We start from the raw sequence: 16,883 nt of genomic DNA, 5'->3' as shown, positions 1-16,883 counted from the left end.
GAAATTGGTAGAAGCAATTAATCAATTCTGTAATGTCTGTTTCACCAGGCAGTCCTTGTTTGGCTGAACAAGCAGCAACCTCATTTCTGAATGACAGGTCCTCTCACATACCTCATTGTGCGAGTACAAGGTTCCTGGCTTCAGGGTTCGGGTTGGTCATCTATCCTCACCCAGCCTCAACCTATATCCTGGCTGTCTTTATTTTAGGCTGTATGCAGGGACACCACTGGTTCCAGCCAGAATGGCGATGATTGGGTAATTCCCCCGTCAATCAGGCCTGGATCCCGCACTGCTGTCAGTGACTGGGATTGATTTGACACAAATAGTGTGCGTTATGTAACTATCTCCACTCACTGTATTTTGATGGGAGGTCCTGCTGGACTTGGGAGACTCCTTGCTGTAGTTTCAGTCTTCAACTTGGAGACTCTGTAAATTAAAACCACCGCCTCCAACTCATTGGCGGGTAGTGGCTTCAATATTCACTCCGTTTTAAAGAATAGATTTGAATAATGCTTTCTGCGGCATGGACGAGTTTAATTATCCAGACACAACTGGGCCCTGGAGGCACTGACTAGATCCTTCAACCCAGCAGCTCTCCCAGGTTTGATGTGCTGTCTTTAACGGAGTGGCCCAATCCATCGTATCTATGACAGGATTAGGCCTCTCTTCAGACCATGTCTCAGTCTGTGAAAGCCCATTTCCTTCAAAGTTGCTCCCATCCCCAAACTTTAATGAGAATGATCGGATGGATCAGGTTAAGTTGGATAGAAAATATGTCTAATTAAAGCTGAAACAAAAGAGGGGCAGAAATAGAGAAGAAGAAGAAGAAGAAATAGAGGGTGGAGGAAAGGCAGGTTGAGAGTATTAAAAATATTTTTTAGTTTAAAATTATTTTTAAATGTTGAATTTAAATGTATAGAATGCTTATTAAAGTTACTCCTGATACGTATGTGGCTTTACACTAATATTAGTGTTTGTTTCAATGTCACAAGGCACGAGCTGAAAATGAACAGAAAGCTGTGGTTTTCCTGTTGGGGCTGGTAGTTTAAGGGTTAAGCCTCCACACTGTCCTCACCACGTGAATTAGCCCCAATCTCAGAAGAGTGTCCCCTACTGCACCAGTATGACACTTTCCCATTTCTAGAACAGCCATCCTGTGGGCCTCTCTGACTGACCGGTCAATAGTGTCCAATATCTCATCATTAACAATGAATGATCAAGCTAGAATATCATTGAAAACACTGTGCTCCGTACAGCCCATCAAAGTGACCTCAGCTCTAATCCTGAAATTAGGGTGCAGTCAGGGGTAGAGAAAGCCCACCGACTGAATACTGCACGTAACCTGAACCCCACACCAACCTGGCTCAGTTTTTCTGTACGGTGCGGTGGTTGTCATTGACTAATCCAGAAGCCTGGGCTAATACGCCAAAAGAACTTGAGTTCAGATCCCACCAGGCAGTTTTGAGAATTTGAATTCAATTAAAAAAATTCCGAAATGAAAAGCTGGCATGAGTTTAACAATGAAGCTGTCAGATTGTCGTAAAAACCCATCTGGTTCACTAATGTCCTTTAGGGAAGGAAACCTGCCGCCCTTACCCGGTCTGGCCTATATGTGACTCCAGACCCAGGCTGACTCTTAACTGCCCTCTGAAGTGGCCGAGCGAGCCACTCAGTCGCATCAAACTGCCACACGGACTGCAGCGGTTCAAGGCAGCGGCCCACCATCACCTTCTCAGGGTAGCCAGGATGGGCAATAAATGTCAGCCTTGCCAGCGATGCCCACACCCCGAGGATGAATTAAAAAAACCAGAGTTAATGTTGAGGCTTTCATTACAAGGTGAATACAAGATGCTTGGTTCCTTTAAATGTGAAGGAAAGTCTTGGGAAGAGATTGGTACTTAATGTTCGAACCACCTCCTTCCTTCCTGGCCACTGCAGTCAGGTAAAGTATGGGGAGGAAGCAGCTGCATTTCATTTCAACAGGAGACAGCAACATTGGGCTGTTCTGGCAGCTGATGCGACACCACCTGACGCGGCACCACCTGATGCCAGAAAGCTCTGCTCCGTTCTGGCCAAGTAAGTACCAGATAGCGTGGTTCATCGAGAGCCAGGTGGCTCTGGTCTGAAGTTACAGCCTGTCTCCTCTTTGAAATCTAGGATGTAGGCGGCACCTGTGATAACAGGGAGCAGCGGAGAAGGGAAGGAAAGCTAAAGAGGTGCGTTTTTGTGAGATGAAAATAAAAGGGGAAAACATTCCATATTGGTAATATTTTATTTCTGCGATAGAGATGATGGGGAGGGGAGGTATAATCTGAGCAGAAAGTACAGCACTCCCCCGAGACTTTCTCCCTCTTTAAGCAAACCAAGCATCTTATGTGTTCCAAGTGTTGCCTTGTATGTGAGGTCACTGTACATTAAAAACTGATCCAGGCCGAGTGGGTTCTAGATTCAGGAAGCTATGATTAAACAAGGGATTTCTGCCTTGCAAAACAGATATAGAAGAGATAGATATATACAAATAAATAGCCTGAGCAGCTGATGTGGAGGATGGGAGGAGGCAAATGGCTGCTGTCCACATGAACTCATTCCCTTGGAGACCGTCCCCCGCTGCCTGTGGTGTGTGCATCTACCTAGTAAGGCAGCAGCTTGACTTCGTCCTCCAAAACTGCGGCTGAAGGAACTGTGCCTACTTGCATAGGACGCTGGCCTACTGGGTAACCACGGTAACAGGAAGGCAGGGATGTCGACGTGAAGCCGCTCTTCCGTGAGGAAAGCCACCTCAAACCACTTGCGTTGGAATGCAGCCAGGTCGTCCATTGTTGAGGTGTACCAGATAGTGGAAGACTGCACAGTTCCTGCAGAAAGGAGGACGGGAAGAGAGTCACGTTGAAGCAGTTTAGTGAGCAGACACTGGATACAGGAATCAGTCTCTCAATCAACATTACATCGCCTGAGGCAGAGGTCCAAAATACCCCAAAGAAGTATGAAACTTTATCCAAATAGATAGTAACAACCATGCCATGGGGTCTTTTTATATCCACCCGAAAAGGGCAGACGGGGTCTTGATTTAACGTCTCATCCGAAGGGCGGTACCTCTGACAGTGCAGCACTCCTTCAGCACCGCACTGGAATGTCAGGCTGGATTTTTAGAGTCATAGATAGAATCAGAGAGTTATACAGCACAGAAAGAGGCCCTTCGGCCCATCGCGTCCGCGCCGGCCATCAAGCCCTGTCTAATCTAATCCCATTTTCCAGCATTTGGTCCGTAGCCTTGTATGCTATGGCATTTCAAGTGCTCATCCAAATGCTTCTTGAATGTTGTGAGGGTTCCTGCTCTACCACCCTTTCAGGCAGTGAGTTCCAGATTCCAACCACCCTCTGGGTGAAAAAGTTTTTCCTCAAATCCCCTCTAAACCTCCTGCCCCTTACCTTGAATCTATGCCCCCTTGTTATTGATTCCTCTACTAAGGGGAAAAGTTCCTTTCTATCCACCCTATCTATGCCCCTCATAATCTTGTACACCTCAATCAGGTCCCCCCTCAGCCTTCTCTGCTCAAGTTCCTGGAATGGGACTTGAACCCACAACCTTCTGACTCAGAGGCAAGAGAGTGCTGCCCACTGAGCTATGGCTGACATCATTTGAATAAGTCCCATCATACATCAAAAAAAGCGCCGACTGCAACCCAGAATAAAGAGAAAAGACATCAGGTATCATCCAGTGTTAGCAATACCAACAGGAGTTTGGAAATGTGATAGACATAAAATCATTCTGATAAAGGCAGGATTCATAGTCGCCTCCGCACCGAGGCCGCGTGATGAAAAGGGGTAACCAAGTAGACTAGGTGGACCCACAGCACCACATCTGGCTGTGCTAGAGGCAAAATCTAACAACTCAGACCAGAACCAAGCCTCAAGTGTTTTTACAGAGTTACAAATAATCATCATGGGTCATATTTAATCCATACCATCGGTTCTGCACAAGCACAGGGCACACAGACACACTCAGACACCAAGAGGCAGCTGTGCGCTGTCCTGCAGGGTGGCTCTGGCCTGCACCCTGGTCCTTCCAATGTAAAAAAAATCATCACATCGCAGCACATTAACTCTCCGATTATTGAAAGAGTTGTGATTTTAGAAAAGCCCTTTCTTTCATATGGTTGGCTCAGTGAGTTAACACACAACCTGGTGTATAGAAAGTCTTGTATTTATACAGCGCTTTGCACGACCTCAGGACATCCCAAAAAGTGCTTTACAGCCAATGAAGTGTTTTTGAAATGTAGACACTGTTATAATATAGGAAACGTGGCAGATAATTTGCGCAATATGGAGTCATTCAGACCGAGAGAGTCCCAGACTTGATTCCCGCTCTGTATTGAGTCAGCTGATCTCCGTCCAGGCAGTGGCGCGATACAACAGTTAGCCTCTGTCTCCCTGGAGTCGGGAGGGCAAAAAGGTCAATCAGTTCCTGCTCTTGGCCACAATGGGGTGGCTCCGGCTGGAAAGACTGTGTTTGGGCGTCAGGTGCGGATAGGATTGCGTTGGACGGTGAAGTCCACACAGCCAGTCGATAGTCACCGTCTGGGATCGCTCAGGAAAAATGGCTTTTTGGATGGGTACCCTTGTGCCTGTTGTTTTACGAGTCAGTGTCGTCAGGACAGCAGAGGAGAACCAATTGAAATACAATGTCATTTGGCCTGTCCGCTGGTTCCTTTTTATAGTTCAGTCTCAGCAGTAACAATGTACTGAATTGCCATAGTGTAATAATATATTTATTGTATAAAGCTGAATTATGTGACAGATTGGCTCAGTAGGTAGCGGTGTCACCTCTGAGTCAGAGGGCTGTGGGCTTGAGCCCCACTGCAGAACTGGCGCCCCACTGCAGAACAGGCGTCCCACTGCAGAACAGGCGCCCCACTGCAGAACTGGCGCCCCACTGCAGAACTGGCGCATACAATCTACCATGCAGTACTGAGGGAGTGCTGCACTGTCGGAGGTTCTGTCTTTCAGATGAGACGTTAAACCGAGGCCCTATCTCACCTCTCTCAGGTGGACGTAAAAGATCCCATGGCACTATTTTGAAGAGGAGCAGGGAAGTGTCGCCCCCCATCTCTTGGCCAACATTCATCTCTCAACCAACATCATTAAAACAGATTATCTGGCCATTTATCTTGTTTGTGGGAGCTTGCTGTGCGCAGATTGGCTGCCATGTTTGCGACTGCACCTCTAATGAGTAATTCATTAGCTGTGAAGCGCTTTGGGACATCCTGAGGCGGTGAAAGGGGCTAGAGAAAAGCAAGTTTGATCGTTCTTTAAGCAGAGGCCTCATTAATAAGCTGGTTACCAAATGGCTTCACTGACGTACACCTTTACCTTTCTCTGCGTCTTTGTCTGTGACGAGCCTGTACAGGTAGAAACCGTACACGAACGCCCGCATAGATTCCCCAAAAGCATGAACGATGAGCTGCTCGTCCAGCATTTTCTGTACAAAGATACACACAAAAGGAACGGTCAGTTTTACGTCACTGCAACAAGTCTCTATTAGGAGCAGCAACCTGGCGGCCCCGGGGGTGCAAGTGTCCATATTAACATGGTGGGCCTCAGGGTGGGACCATTCACCACACACAGCATCACTCACACCTGGAGTTGCAGATCTCAGCTGGGTCTTTGGGAGAAGTTGCTTCTCGCCACACGTGGAAAGAAACCCGGTGGGAAGCCGAGCCACCCCCTCTCTCCTGGGCCTCTCGATGTCTGGCTTTGCAGTCACGCTGGAGCGATGGGGAGGGGGAGAGGAGATTTTATAAACAGCACTCCAAAAAGTTTTTCAAAGTCCAGATTTGCAAAAGTTGGTAGAAAATAAAAATCAGCCCACTGTTACAAGAGGCCAATTCTGGCAAAATAGGTAGTTTAAAAAGATAAACAAAATTGGGCGAGATGAAATTACAAATTTTTAAAGTGAAAAACAAAAGAACCCTAAAATAGCAGTGGAGGGGGGTTCTAAGCGGGTGAAACTGGTCTACTCCAGTAGCATGAATCGGCAGCTCATTTTACACCGTGCCTGATTGCTGAAGCCAATGGAAAAGAGAGAGTGTAAAAACAGACTGCTGATTCGCTATGAGCCGAATTTGTGCTGCCGACGTAGACCCCTTACATTCCCCCGCTCTCCTCCAGTCTTTTTAAAAACCAGTTCAAATGTTAATTCACACATTTGGTTTGGTGATGTTCGCAGCTCACGGCAGCTTTCAGTAAAGGTGTAGTTTCTGGTTATTATCCAACACTCAGCCTTCCTCTCCGAGGTGCCGACTTTTCTGGGGCACTTCAATGGGTGGCACTTGCCCTTTGACAATTCACTCTGCTGCCCACTCTTAATGTGAGAACCTTGCTACTTGACCAAGAGGGACAGGGCCTCAAAGCCAAGCCTGATCCCATCTGCTGCCCACACAGACACGCAGGGTGTCACGGGATAGCGACCATGCAGCTGGGACTGCCACTGATTTTTCTCTTCCCAGATTAGGGGGCGCCGAGGCCAACTGTAGGGCCGCACAACTGCACGGCTGAGATCAGCTGACTCAACACAAACCGGGGCCTTCAGAATGCCCGAGGCAAACTACAAGCCGGGGGCACAGTGAGACGGCAGTGCTGCCTGTGCGCTGTACCTGCATGATGTCGATGGCCATGGGCTGAGTCTGGACACCTTCGACGTTGCTGATGAGCCAGTGGACCACCTCTGCGCTGATGAAGCAATTGGGGTGCAGCCCCCTCTGTTCTGGGAGCAGCTGAATACCAGTACTGGGAGTGGAGAACAAGCAGAAACTAGCATTAGAATCCGACACTTAAATCATAAGAACACAAGAAACAGGAGCAGGAGTCGGCCATTTGGGCCTTCGAGCCTGCTCCACCATTCAATAAGATCATGGCTGATCTTCTACCTCAACTCCACCACCCCGCACTATCACCATATCCCTTGGTTCCCTTAGTGTCCAAAAATCTACCGGTCTCTGTCCTGAATACAGGAAACTCTTTGGTATCTGGTTGATTAAAAATTCCGGATAACGGAGAGGGTTATCTACCGAGGCTATTTTTAACAAACAAAAATAAAAAAATCAAGAAATGTGCAGTATATACAGTAATTGGGTACTCACCTACAGAATGTTGTGTTGTGTTAAATGGATGGTGGAAGATGCTTGATTAAGTACAGTACTGCCAGTTGAGGGTAATCCATAACTCTAATTACTTAACAGTACCAGCAGCGCGGGAGAGTCAGACTCCTGTTATTGAGGTGTTCGGACTTCCGACAGCGCCAAGAAGCCGAGTAGTGGCAGTTTGGAGAACTACCCCCACTGACTAGCCCGGCAACTGCGGGAGACTCGGACTCGGCAACATTTCCGGTTATTGAGGTGTTGTTTTCGGAGTGAGAATTTTGCCGGTTAATAGAGAATTCCGGATATTTAGGTGCCGTTTAAACGAGAGTTTCCTGTATACTCAACGACTGAGCCTCCACAGCTCTCTGGGGTAGAGAATTCCAAAAATTCACCACCCTCCGAGTGAAGAAATTTCTCCTCATCTCAGTCCGAAATGGCCGATCCATATTCCGAGACTGTGATCGGCAGTTCTAGACTCCCCAGCCAGGGGAAACATCCTCCCTAATATAATAATAATTATTAGAATTGTAGTGTATGTGCCTTTAAGAGCCCCATGTGTGCTGTAATGCCGGTAATGGCCACTCGGGCTATATAAGCCTGTATATTGTGTTATATCCGTTAGTTCCCCTCCAGACTTTGTTTAGTAAACACCTATGAAACCAACTCCTGTCTTCAGTGTCTCTATCAACACACAGACACAACAGAATAACCCTAACTTTACAGTTTGGTTTGCACATTGTCTCATTAACTGATCGCACAAACAGCAAACCCCGAGGTCAGGCACCCTTCCAACACACGCCGAAACAATCTGACACTGCCCTGCACGTTCCAGCAACACGTGGAAAAATCGTGCATTTTAAAAGTGACCTTGCCACTCTCCTCGGCCTGGTCCCGAATAAATGAGGTTCTACGGACCTGCTGTTCAATACACAATTTCCTGAAATCAGATTTGCTCCCCACCACCATTGCCCATTTTCCAAGAAGTGAAAAGTTCAGCCTGTGAGCAGACAGCTGGAAAACATCAAATCCCTAGAGAGCGATAAATGGAACGTCGGAGGCATCACCTCCTGCCAAACACGGAGTTGTTGAGCTGCACCAGACACTGCTCACATGGGATGACTAAAGAGTAAATATATTTTTCCGTACAAATTGAAAGAAAAAAAAAAAGGGTCCCCTCGCTATACAATTCCTACCAACTTTCTTCTTAACCCCCACCTCTTCATCCAACCCTTTGGTTGTGCCTCCTAAATCCATTTTCCTTTTTTTGAGGTTTGCTTTTCCCAATGCCTCAGTGAAGTCCCTTGGGACGTTTTCTATCTTAAAAGGTGCTATATAAATGCAAGCTGTTGCATTATGGGCTGCTTTGTGCTGTGGACTAGTATCTACCAGGACCTGGACTAAGTGTACAAACTGAGTTCACAGGGAGGAGACACATTGCGAGTCTGGGCTGGTTTTAAACCACTGTTGGAGAGGTGGAGGACCAGTGTTATAGCCCACTGCTCGTCAACACCATGCAACTTCCAACTGGCCTGTGGAAGCTGATCCAGAGTCATTCTGCTGGCACGTGATGCACTTTCACCGACAGCAGTGTGTTGTCCCAGGTTTGTGCTTATGTTAAGGAATGATCCAGCAAGGTGTGGCCCCTGTTTAATGGCCTGCACAGGAGAGGAAAATCCTCCTCAATTCACTCGCCCACATTCAACAGTGCAGTGTTTACAGGAGCCGTCTTTAACCAGTTCAGCTCTCCTCCTAAATTACCAATCACGGGTCGAACCATTTCATCCTTGTTCTCACCTCGAAAGGCTAATGAAGCCCATAAACCCTTGCATTTATCTACTGTAACCGTACAACCGAATTACGATAATTAAAATAAATATGGTAGAATTTAACAGACAATGCTACCGAGAGGAAGTCATGACCCTCAGGTGTACACGTGCAGACACGCTCGTGAATACACACATCGGACCGGGCAGAGCTGAGTAATTTAAAGACTCACGTCGGGTGCTTCATTGTTTCCAGTATTTCTGCCAGTGACGAGGCGGAGGTCAGTGAATTTGCGATCCCAGAGGACAGCTGGCTGCTGCAATGTAACCAAACACATTAAATATTGTAGATGTAGCTCAATGCGTGAGTAAATACAGTTGAATGTATTGGTTCACATTAAGTAGTTACATTGTACAGTGCTTTATTACGTCATCAAAAAGAGTGCCCAAAGGACTTGTGATGGCTCTCTCTCAACTCTCTGCCACCTGCGTGTTGCAATTTAGGGTATTTACATAAAACTAACAGCACAGAAACAGGCCATTCGGCCCAACGAGCCTGTGCTGGTGTTTATACGTCACGAGTCTCCTCCCATTCCGTCTACTGATCTCAGCCTTTCAGCGTATCTTTCTATTCCCTCTTCTCTCATGTACTCGTCGAGTTTCCTTTTTAAAGTATCGAAGCTATTTGCCTCAACCACTTCCTGTGGTAGTGAGTTCCACATTCTAACTAATCCGAGTAAAAGTATTTCTCCTTATTTCCCTATTATTTATTAGTAACTATCTTGTATTTACAGCCCTTAGTTTTTGATTCTCCCACAAGTGGAAACGTTTTCACCATCTCTACCCTGTCCAACCCATTCATAATTTTAAAACCTCAATCAGGTCTCCCAAGTCTTCTCTTTTCTAAAGAAAAAATCCCCAACCTGTTGAACCTTTCCCGATAGCTGTAAAAGAAACATAGAAACATAGAAGATAGGAGCAGGAGTAGGCCATTCGGCCCCTCGAGATCATGGCTGATCATCCAAATTCAGTACCCTGTCCCTGCCTTCTCCCCATATCCCTTGATCCCTTTAGCCTTAAGAAATATATCTAACTCCTTCTTGAATATATTTAATGAATTGGCCTCGACTGCCTTCTGTGGTAGAGAATTCCACAGGTTCACTACTCTCTGGGTGAAGAAATTCCTCCTCATCTCTGTCCTAAATGGCTTACCCCTTATCCTTAGACTGTGGCCCCTGGTTCTGGATTCCCCGGCCATCGGGAACATCCTTCCTGCATCTAGTCTGTCTGGTCCTGTTAGAATTTTATAAGTTTCAATTAGATCCCCTTTCATTCTTCTAAACTCCAGTGAGTATAAGCCCAATCGACCCAATCTCTTCTCATAAGTCATTCCTGCCATCCCAGGTATCAGCCTGGTGAATCTTCGCTGCACTCCCTCCATGGCAAGAACATCCTCCCTCAGATAAGGTGACCAAAACTGCACACAATACTCAAGATGTGGTCTCACCAAGGCCCTGTACAACTGCAGCAAGACATCCTTGCTCCTGTACTCGAACCCTCTCGCTACGAAGGCCAACATACCATTTGCCGCCTTAACCGCCTGCTGCACCTGCATGCTTACCTTCAGCGACTGGTGCACAAGGACACCCAGGTCTCGTTGCACTTCCCCTTCTCCCAATCTATTGCCATTCAGATAATAATCTGCCTTCCTGTTTTTGACACCAAAGTGGATAACCTCGCATTTATCCACGTTATATTGTATCTGCCATGCTTCTGCCCAATCACCCAACCTGTCCAAATCACACTGGAGTTTCTCGGCATCCTCCTCACAGCACACACGCCCACCCAGCTTTGTGTCGTCTGCAAACTTGGAGATATTACATCTAGTTCCCTCGTCTAGATCATTAATATATATTGTGAATAGCTGGGGTCCTAGGACCGATCCCTGCGGTACCCCACTAGTCACTGCCTGCCACTCGGAAAAAGACCCGTTTATTCCAACTCTTTGCTTTCTGTCTGCCAACCAGTTCTCTATCCAAGTCAATACCTTGCCCCCAATCAGATGTGCCTTAACTTTACACACTAATCTCTTATGCGTGACCTTATTGAAAGCCTTCTGAAAGTCCAAATACACCACATCCACTGGTTCTCCCATATCTATTTTACCAGTTACATCCTCAAAAAATTCCAGTAGATTAGTCAAGCACGATTTACGTTTTGTAAATCCATGTTGACTTTGTCCGATCCTGTCACTGTTTTCCAAGTGCTCTGCTATTACATCTTTTATAATGGACTCTAGCATTTTCCCCACTACCGATGTCAGGCTTACCGGTCTATAATTCCCCGTTTTCTCTCTACCACCTTTTTTGAATAGTGGGGTAACATTAGCTACCCTCCAATCCATGGGTACTGTTCCAGAGTCTATCGAATTTTGGAAGATGACCAGCAATGCATCTACTATTTCTAGGGCCACTTCCTTAAGTGCCCTAGGATGTAGATTATCAGGCCCTGGGGATTTATCGGCCTTCAATCCCGTCAATTTCCCTACAAATACTGATTTCTTTCAGTTCCTCCCTCTCATTAGACCCTATGTTCCCCGACATCTCTGGGAGGTTATTTGTGTCCTCCTTTGTGAAGACAGAACCAAAGTATGTATTTAATTGGTCTGCCATTTCTTTGTTCCCCATTATAAATTCCCCTGATTCTGACTGCAAGGGACCTACGTTTGACTTCACCAATCTTTTTCTCTTCACATATCTATAAAAGCTTTTCCAGTCAGTTCTTATGTTCCCTGAAAGCTTACTCTCATACTCTATCTTCCCCCTCTTAATTAATCCCTTTGTCCTCCTTTGTTGAATCCTAAACTGCTCCCAATCCTCAGGTTTACTGCTTTTTCTGGCCAATTTATATGTCCTCTCCTTGGATCTTATGCTATCCCTAATTTCCCTTATTACCCACGGTTGAGTCACCTTTTTTGTTTTATTTTTATGCCAAACAGGGATGAACAAATTCTGTAGTTCATCCATGCAATCTTTGAATGTTTGCCATTGCCTATCCACCGTCAACCCTTTGAGTGACATTCCCCAATCAATCCTACCCAACTCGCGCCTCATACCATTGTAGTTTCCTTTATTTAAATTTAGTTCTGGTACCATTCTTGTAAATCTTTTTTGCATGTTCTCCAGTGCTTCAATGTCCTTTTTATAGTATGGAGACCAGAACTGTGCACAGTACTCTTAAGAAATATTGTTCCCTCTTGTTACAGCACTTCCTACAAGGGGACCTCACGCCCCCTTACAAGCCAGAAGCTGCAGGCCTGTGTTTTTTTTTTAACCCCTACAGACACCTCGTAACCTTCAGCATTTGCACAAACCTAGACTACCAGTGCTTGCTGCACGTCACACTGTTGTCTGGAGCAGCTTGGAGAGGAATGACCAGCACAGCTCACTTGAGCTGGGCTCAGATTCTCAATGAATAACTACATTATTTTATAAAAATTGGACATATTCAGAACAGCACAATAACAGCAGTGAATGGCATTATCTTCTAAAAATGGACAGTAGTGAATGAAGAGATCTCACTACCAACTCTCTGCTGCACGCTTGAGCAATCATTTTCAGTTCCATTCTGCCCAGGACTACCAAGCTTTCATGGTTTAATCTTTCTCACTCTCTATCTCACAGGCCCTAGGCTTAAATAGTCCATTAGCTTTTAAGCTGCAGATGATGACGACGATGACAACAACCACAACAACTTGTATTTATATAGCGCCTTTAACGTAGTAAAATGTCCCAAGGCGCTGCACAGGAGCGATTTTAAGACAAAAAATTTGACACCGAGCCACATAAGAATTTAGGGCAGGTTTGGTCAAAGAGGTAGGTTTTAAGGAGCGTCTTAATGGAGGAAAGAGAGGTAGAGAGGTTTAGGGAGGGAATTCCAGAGCTTAGGGCCTAGGCAGCTGAAGGCACGGCCGCCAATGGTTGAGTGATTATAATCAGGGATGCTCAAGAGGGCAGAATTAGAGGAGCGCAGATATCTGGGGGGGGGGGGGGGGGGGTTGTGGGGCTGGAGGAGATTACAGAGATAGGGAGGGGCGAGGCCATGGAGGGATTTGAAAACAAGGATGAGAATTTTGAAATCGAGGCGCTGCTTAACCGGGAGCCAGTGTAGGTCAGCGAGCACAGGGGTGATGGGTGAACGGGACTTGGTGCGAGTTAGGACACGGGCAGCCGAGTTTTGGAGGATCTCAAGTTTACATAGGTTAGAACGTGTGAGGCCAGCCAGGAGTGTGTTGGAATAGTCAAGTCTAGAGGTAACAAAGGCATGGATGATGGTTTCAGCAGCGGATGAGCTGAGGTAAGGGCTGAGACAGGCGATGTTAGAGGTGGAAATAGGTGGTCTTAGTAATACTGCGGATATGTGGTTGGAAGGTCATTTCAGGGTCAAATATGATACCAAGGCTGCGAACAGTCTGGTTCAGTCTCACAGATGTTAGGGAGAGGGATGGAGTCAGTGGCTGGGGAACAGAGTTTGTGGCAGGGACTGAAAACAATGGCTCCGGTCTTCCCAATGTTTAATTGGAGAAAATTTCTGCTCATCCAGAACTGGATGTTGGTCAAGCAGTCTGACAATTTAGAGACTGTGGAGGGGTCTGGAGAAGTGGTAGTGAGGTAGAGCTGGGTGTCATCAGCGTACATGTGGAAACGACGCTGTGTTTTCCGATGATGTTTGCAAGGGGCAACGTGTAGATGGGAAATAGGAGGGGGCCAAGGATAGATCCTTGGGGGACACCAGAGGTAATGGTGTGGGAGTGGGAAGAGAAGCCATTGCAGGTGATTCTCTAGCTACGATAGACAGATAAGAATGGAACCAGGCAAGTGCAGTCCCACCCAGGTGTTAATATTTCTTCGAACAGTCCCATTTGCCAGATTGAACAACCCGCAGCTCGGTGTTCACATCGTCCAAACAAGGTCGTCCTGGTTTACTTTTTAAAAATGTGTTCTTGGGATGTGGGTGACACTGGGAAGGCTGCATTTATTGCCCAACCCTGGCGGCCCCGAGACGGTGGTGGTGGGCCTTCTTGAACCGTTGTAGTCGGTGGAGAATTCCAGGGTTCTGACCAAGTGACAATGAAAAAAATGGCGATATATGTCCAAGTCAAGATGGTGTGTGACTTGGAGGTGATGGAGTTCCCACTACATTGCTGCTCTCGTTCTTGGTGATAGAGGTGGAGATACTGCAACACCACCACTGGCAGAAGGCTGTAATTACAAATCGGACAAGTTTACATGGGCAGTTTCCGTTATAAATGTGGAGATAAGAATTTTAAATGAAAATATAAAAATAAGGAGAGTGTATGACTCTAAAATGGGGACTGAATTACATCTTCATACCCAGGTCCAATTATTCATAGAAACATAGAAGATAGGAGCAGGAGTAGGCCATTCGGCCCCTCGAGCCTGCTCCGCCATTCAATGAGATCATGGCTGATCATCCAAACTCAGTACCCTGTCCCTGCCTTCTCCCCATATCCCTTTAGCCTTAAGAAATATATCCAACTCTTTCTTGAATATATTTAATGAACTGGCCTCCACCGCCCTCTGTGGTAGAGAATTCCACAGGTTCACCACTCTCTGGGTGAAGAAATTCCTCCTCATTTCAGTCCTAAATGTCCTACCCCTTATCCTTATACTATGACCCCTGGTTCTGGACTCCCCGACCATCGGGAACATCCTTCCAGCATCTAGTCTGTCTAGGCCTGACAGAATTTTATAGGTTTCGATGAGATCCCCTCTCAATCTTCTAAACTCCAGTGAGTATAAGCCCCCCGTATATTCCCCCCGCCAACATACTTCACCTGAAGATGCAGCTCCATCGGACAAATATTCCAGTCTAAACGTTCATTTTTGCTCCCTCAGCAAAGGCTAAACAGTAAGGCCATACAGAATGGTCACATCTTCTACACTGGTACAAAAAGTACTCTTACGTTTTTAAAATTGTTTTATGTAGGAGCATGTGCCTGGGAGCATTAGCTCTCTCGAACAGGCCTCACACTCCAGTGTAGTGTTTCAAGTGGGCAGTGTAAGTAGGTTCAAGAGACAATTAGATGCAATTCTGGAGAAGGGCCTGAAAGATATGGCGAGAGGCTGGGGTTTATCTATAGGCAGGATTTCAGATCGGCTCAACTCCAGAGCGGGAGCACTCTCGCCCGTGAGTCAGAAGATCGCAGTTCAAGACCCACTCTAGTGTTTGAGCTTGTAATCTAAGCTGTTAATTCACTGCAGTACTGAGGGAGGGCTGTCTTTGGGTGAGGTGTTAAACCAGGTCTACCTGTTCTGGTGGATGCAAAAGATCCCGTGACACTATTTGAAGTAGAGCAGGAGTGTTCTCCCGGTTTCTCTCTCCACAGATGCTGAGTATTTCCAGCATTTGCTGTTTTTATTTCAGGTTTCCAGCATCCGCAGTATTTTGCTTTTGTATTAGTGTTTAATTCACTGCCACTTCTCTTCTAAGAATGCCCACCTTGAAGAAGTTCTGCTCTTCTCTCCGACGGGATTTCCGTTTGCCTCTTTTACCTTGTTCATCTTCCTTGCTTTCTGTCTCCCTTCTCGTGTTTGATCAGGTATCTACCAAAACTCGCTTTCACAGCCACATCTCTTTCCTCAGCAACCGTCTCCGGCTCAGACTTACTCCACGTGGATTCCAACTGAAATTCCACCCTTCGTGTTTTGGATCCACCCAGGACTACAGATATCTCCAAGATCTTCAGCGTTCCTCGAACCACTGCTCTCGCCGTATCCTGAGAGCCACACTGAATGCCATGCGACGCCACATGAACACTCTCGACCTCTCTCTTCAGCAGCACCGACTGAGTCTATCTCAAAACTGTCCTGGTCCGCAGTTCCATTTCATCCTTCGCCTCATCCGGCGCTTTAACAAAAAACTTTTTTTCTTCCTTTCTGATGTCAAGGATCGCAAGCTTCAACAACTCTTGGACACCAACGCCCCTCCGGAACCTTCTTCCCCTTCACTTTCCTCTGACCCCCCCTTCTCCCAATCTCACCCCCTGCCGTGTTTTCACTATCCCCTCTGACCTTCCCCTCTCTGACCCTGAACGATCAGTCCTCAGCAAAGGTCTGAGCTTCATCCCCTTACGCCCCCACCTCAATGAATTTCGAGCTCGGAACGATGCTGAGCTCTTTTTCCGCTGCCTTCGTCTCCGTGCCCACTTCTTTGGCCAGGAGTCTTCCCCCCGCACGGCTGACCCTTTCTCCCACTTTCAGAATTCTCGTTCTACCTGGACCCCTCCCCCTGGCCTCTTACCCTCTCTAGATCTTTTCATTGCAAACTGCCGGCGTGACATCGGCCGTCTCCATTTCTCTGCTCCCCTCACTCACTCTAACCTACCTCCCTCTGAACTTGCAGCACTCCGTTCTCTCCGATCCAACCTCAACATTGTCATTAAACCTGCTGACAAGGGTGGTGTTGTTGTTGTTTGGCAAACCGACCTCTATCTAGCGGAGACTGAACACCAACTCTCTGACACCTCCTCCTACCTCCGCCTAGACCATGACCCCACGACCGAACATTAAGCCACCGTTTCCAAGACCGTCACTGACCTCATCTCCTCTGGAGATCTTCCCCCCGCTGCCACCAACCTCATAGTTCCCCAACCCCGCACAGCCCGCTTCTACCTCCTTCCCAAGATCCACAAACAGGACTGCCCTGGTAGACCCATTGTTTCAGCCTGTTCTTGCCCCACGGAACTTATCTCTTCCTATCTCAACTCTATTTTTTCTCCCCTTGTCCAGTCTCTTCCCACCTACATCCACGACTCTTCCGACGCCTCCCGCCACTTTAACAGTTTCCTGGCCCCAACCGTCTCCTTTTCACTAAGGACGTCCAATCCCTCGACACCTCCATCCCCCACCAGGATGGCCTGAGGGCGCTCCGCTTCTTCCTTGAACAGAGGCCCAACCAG

General features: G+C 47.0%; 1 protein-coding gene across 5 annotated transcripts in view; it reads right to left on the bottom strand.

The window, feature by feature from the left end:
* The window catches only part of depdc5 (DEP domain containing 5, GATOR1 subcomplex subunit), a 181,404-nt gene that overhangs the window by 30,001 nt on the left and 134,520 nt on the right, over positions 1–16,883 (bottom strand). For 4 of the 5 annotated variants that reach the window (XM_085962009.1, XM_085962012.1, XM_085962010.1 and 1 more), the window contains 4 exons: positions 9,136–9,219; positions 6,654–6,786; positions 5,371–5,479; positions 2,631–2,855 (listed from right to left, as the gene is read on the bottom strand). In XM_085962009.1, coding sequence (XP_085818135.1) covers positions 2,631–2,855; positions 5,371–5,479; positions 6,654–6,786; positions 9,136–9,219 — 551 coding nt within the window. The remainder of the gene's footprint in view (positions 1–2,630; positions 2,856–5,370; positions 5,480–6,653; positions 6,787–9,135; positions 9,220–16,883) is intronic. The other variant, XM_085962011.1, reaches the window with a different exon arrangement.

Source organism: Somniosus microcephalus, chromosome 19, assembly GCF_052327205.1.
Source record: "Somniosus microcephalus isolate GS21.2 chromosome 19, FLI_Smic_1.0, whole genome shotgun sequence".
NCBI lineage: Eukaryota > Metazoa > Chordata > Chondrichthyes > Squaliformes > Somniosidae > Somniosus > Somniosus microcephalus.
This window is presented reverse-complemented; position numbering and strand designations above follow the sequence as displayed.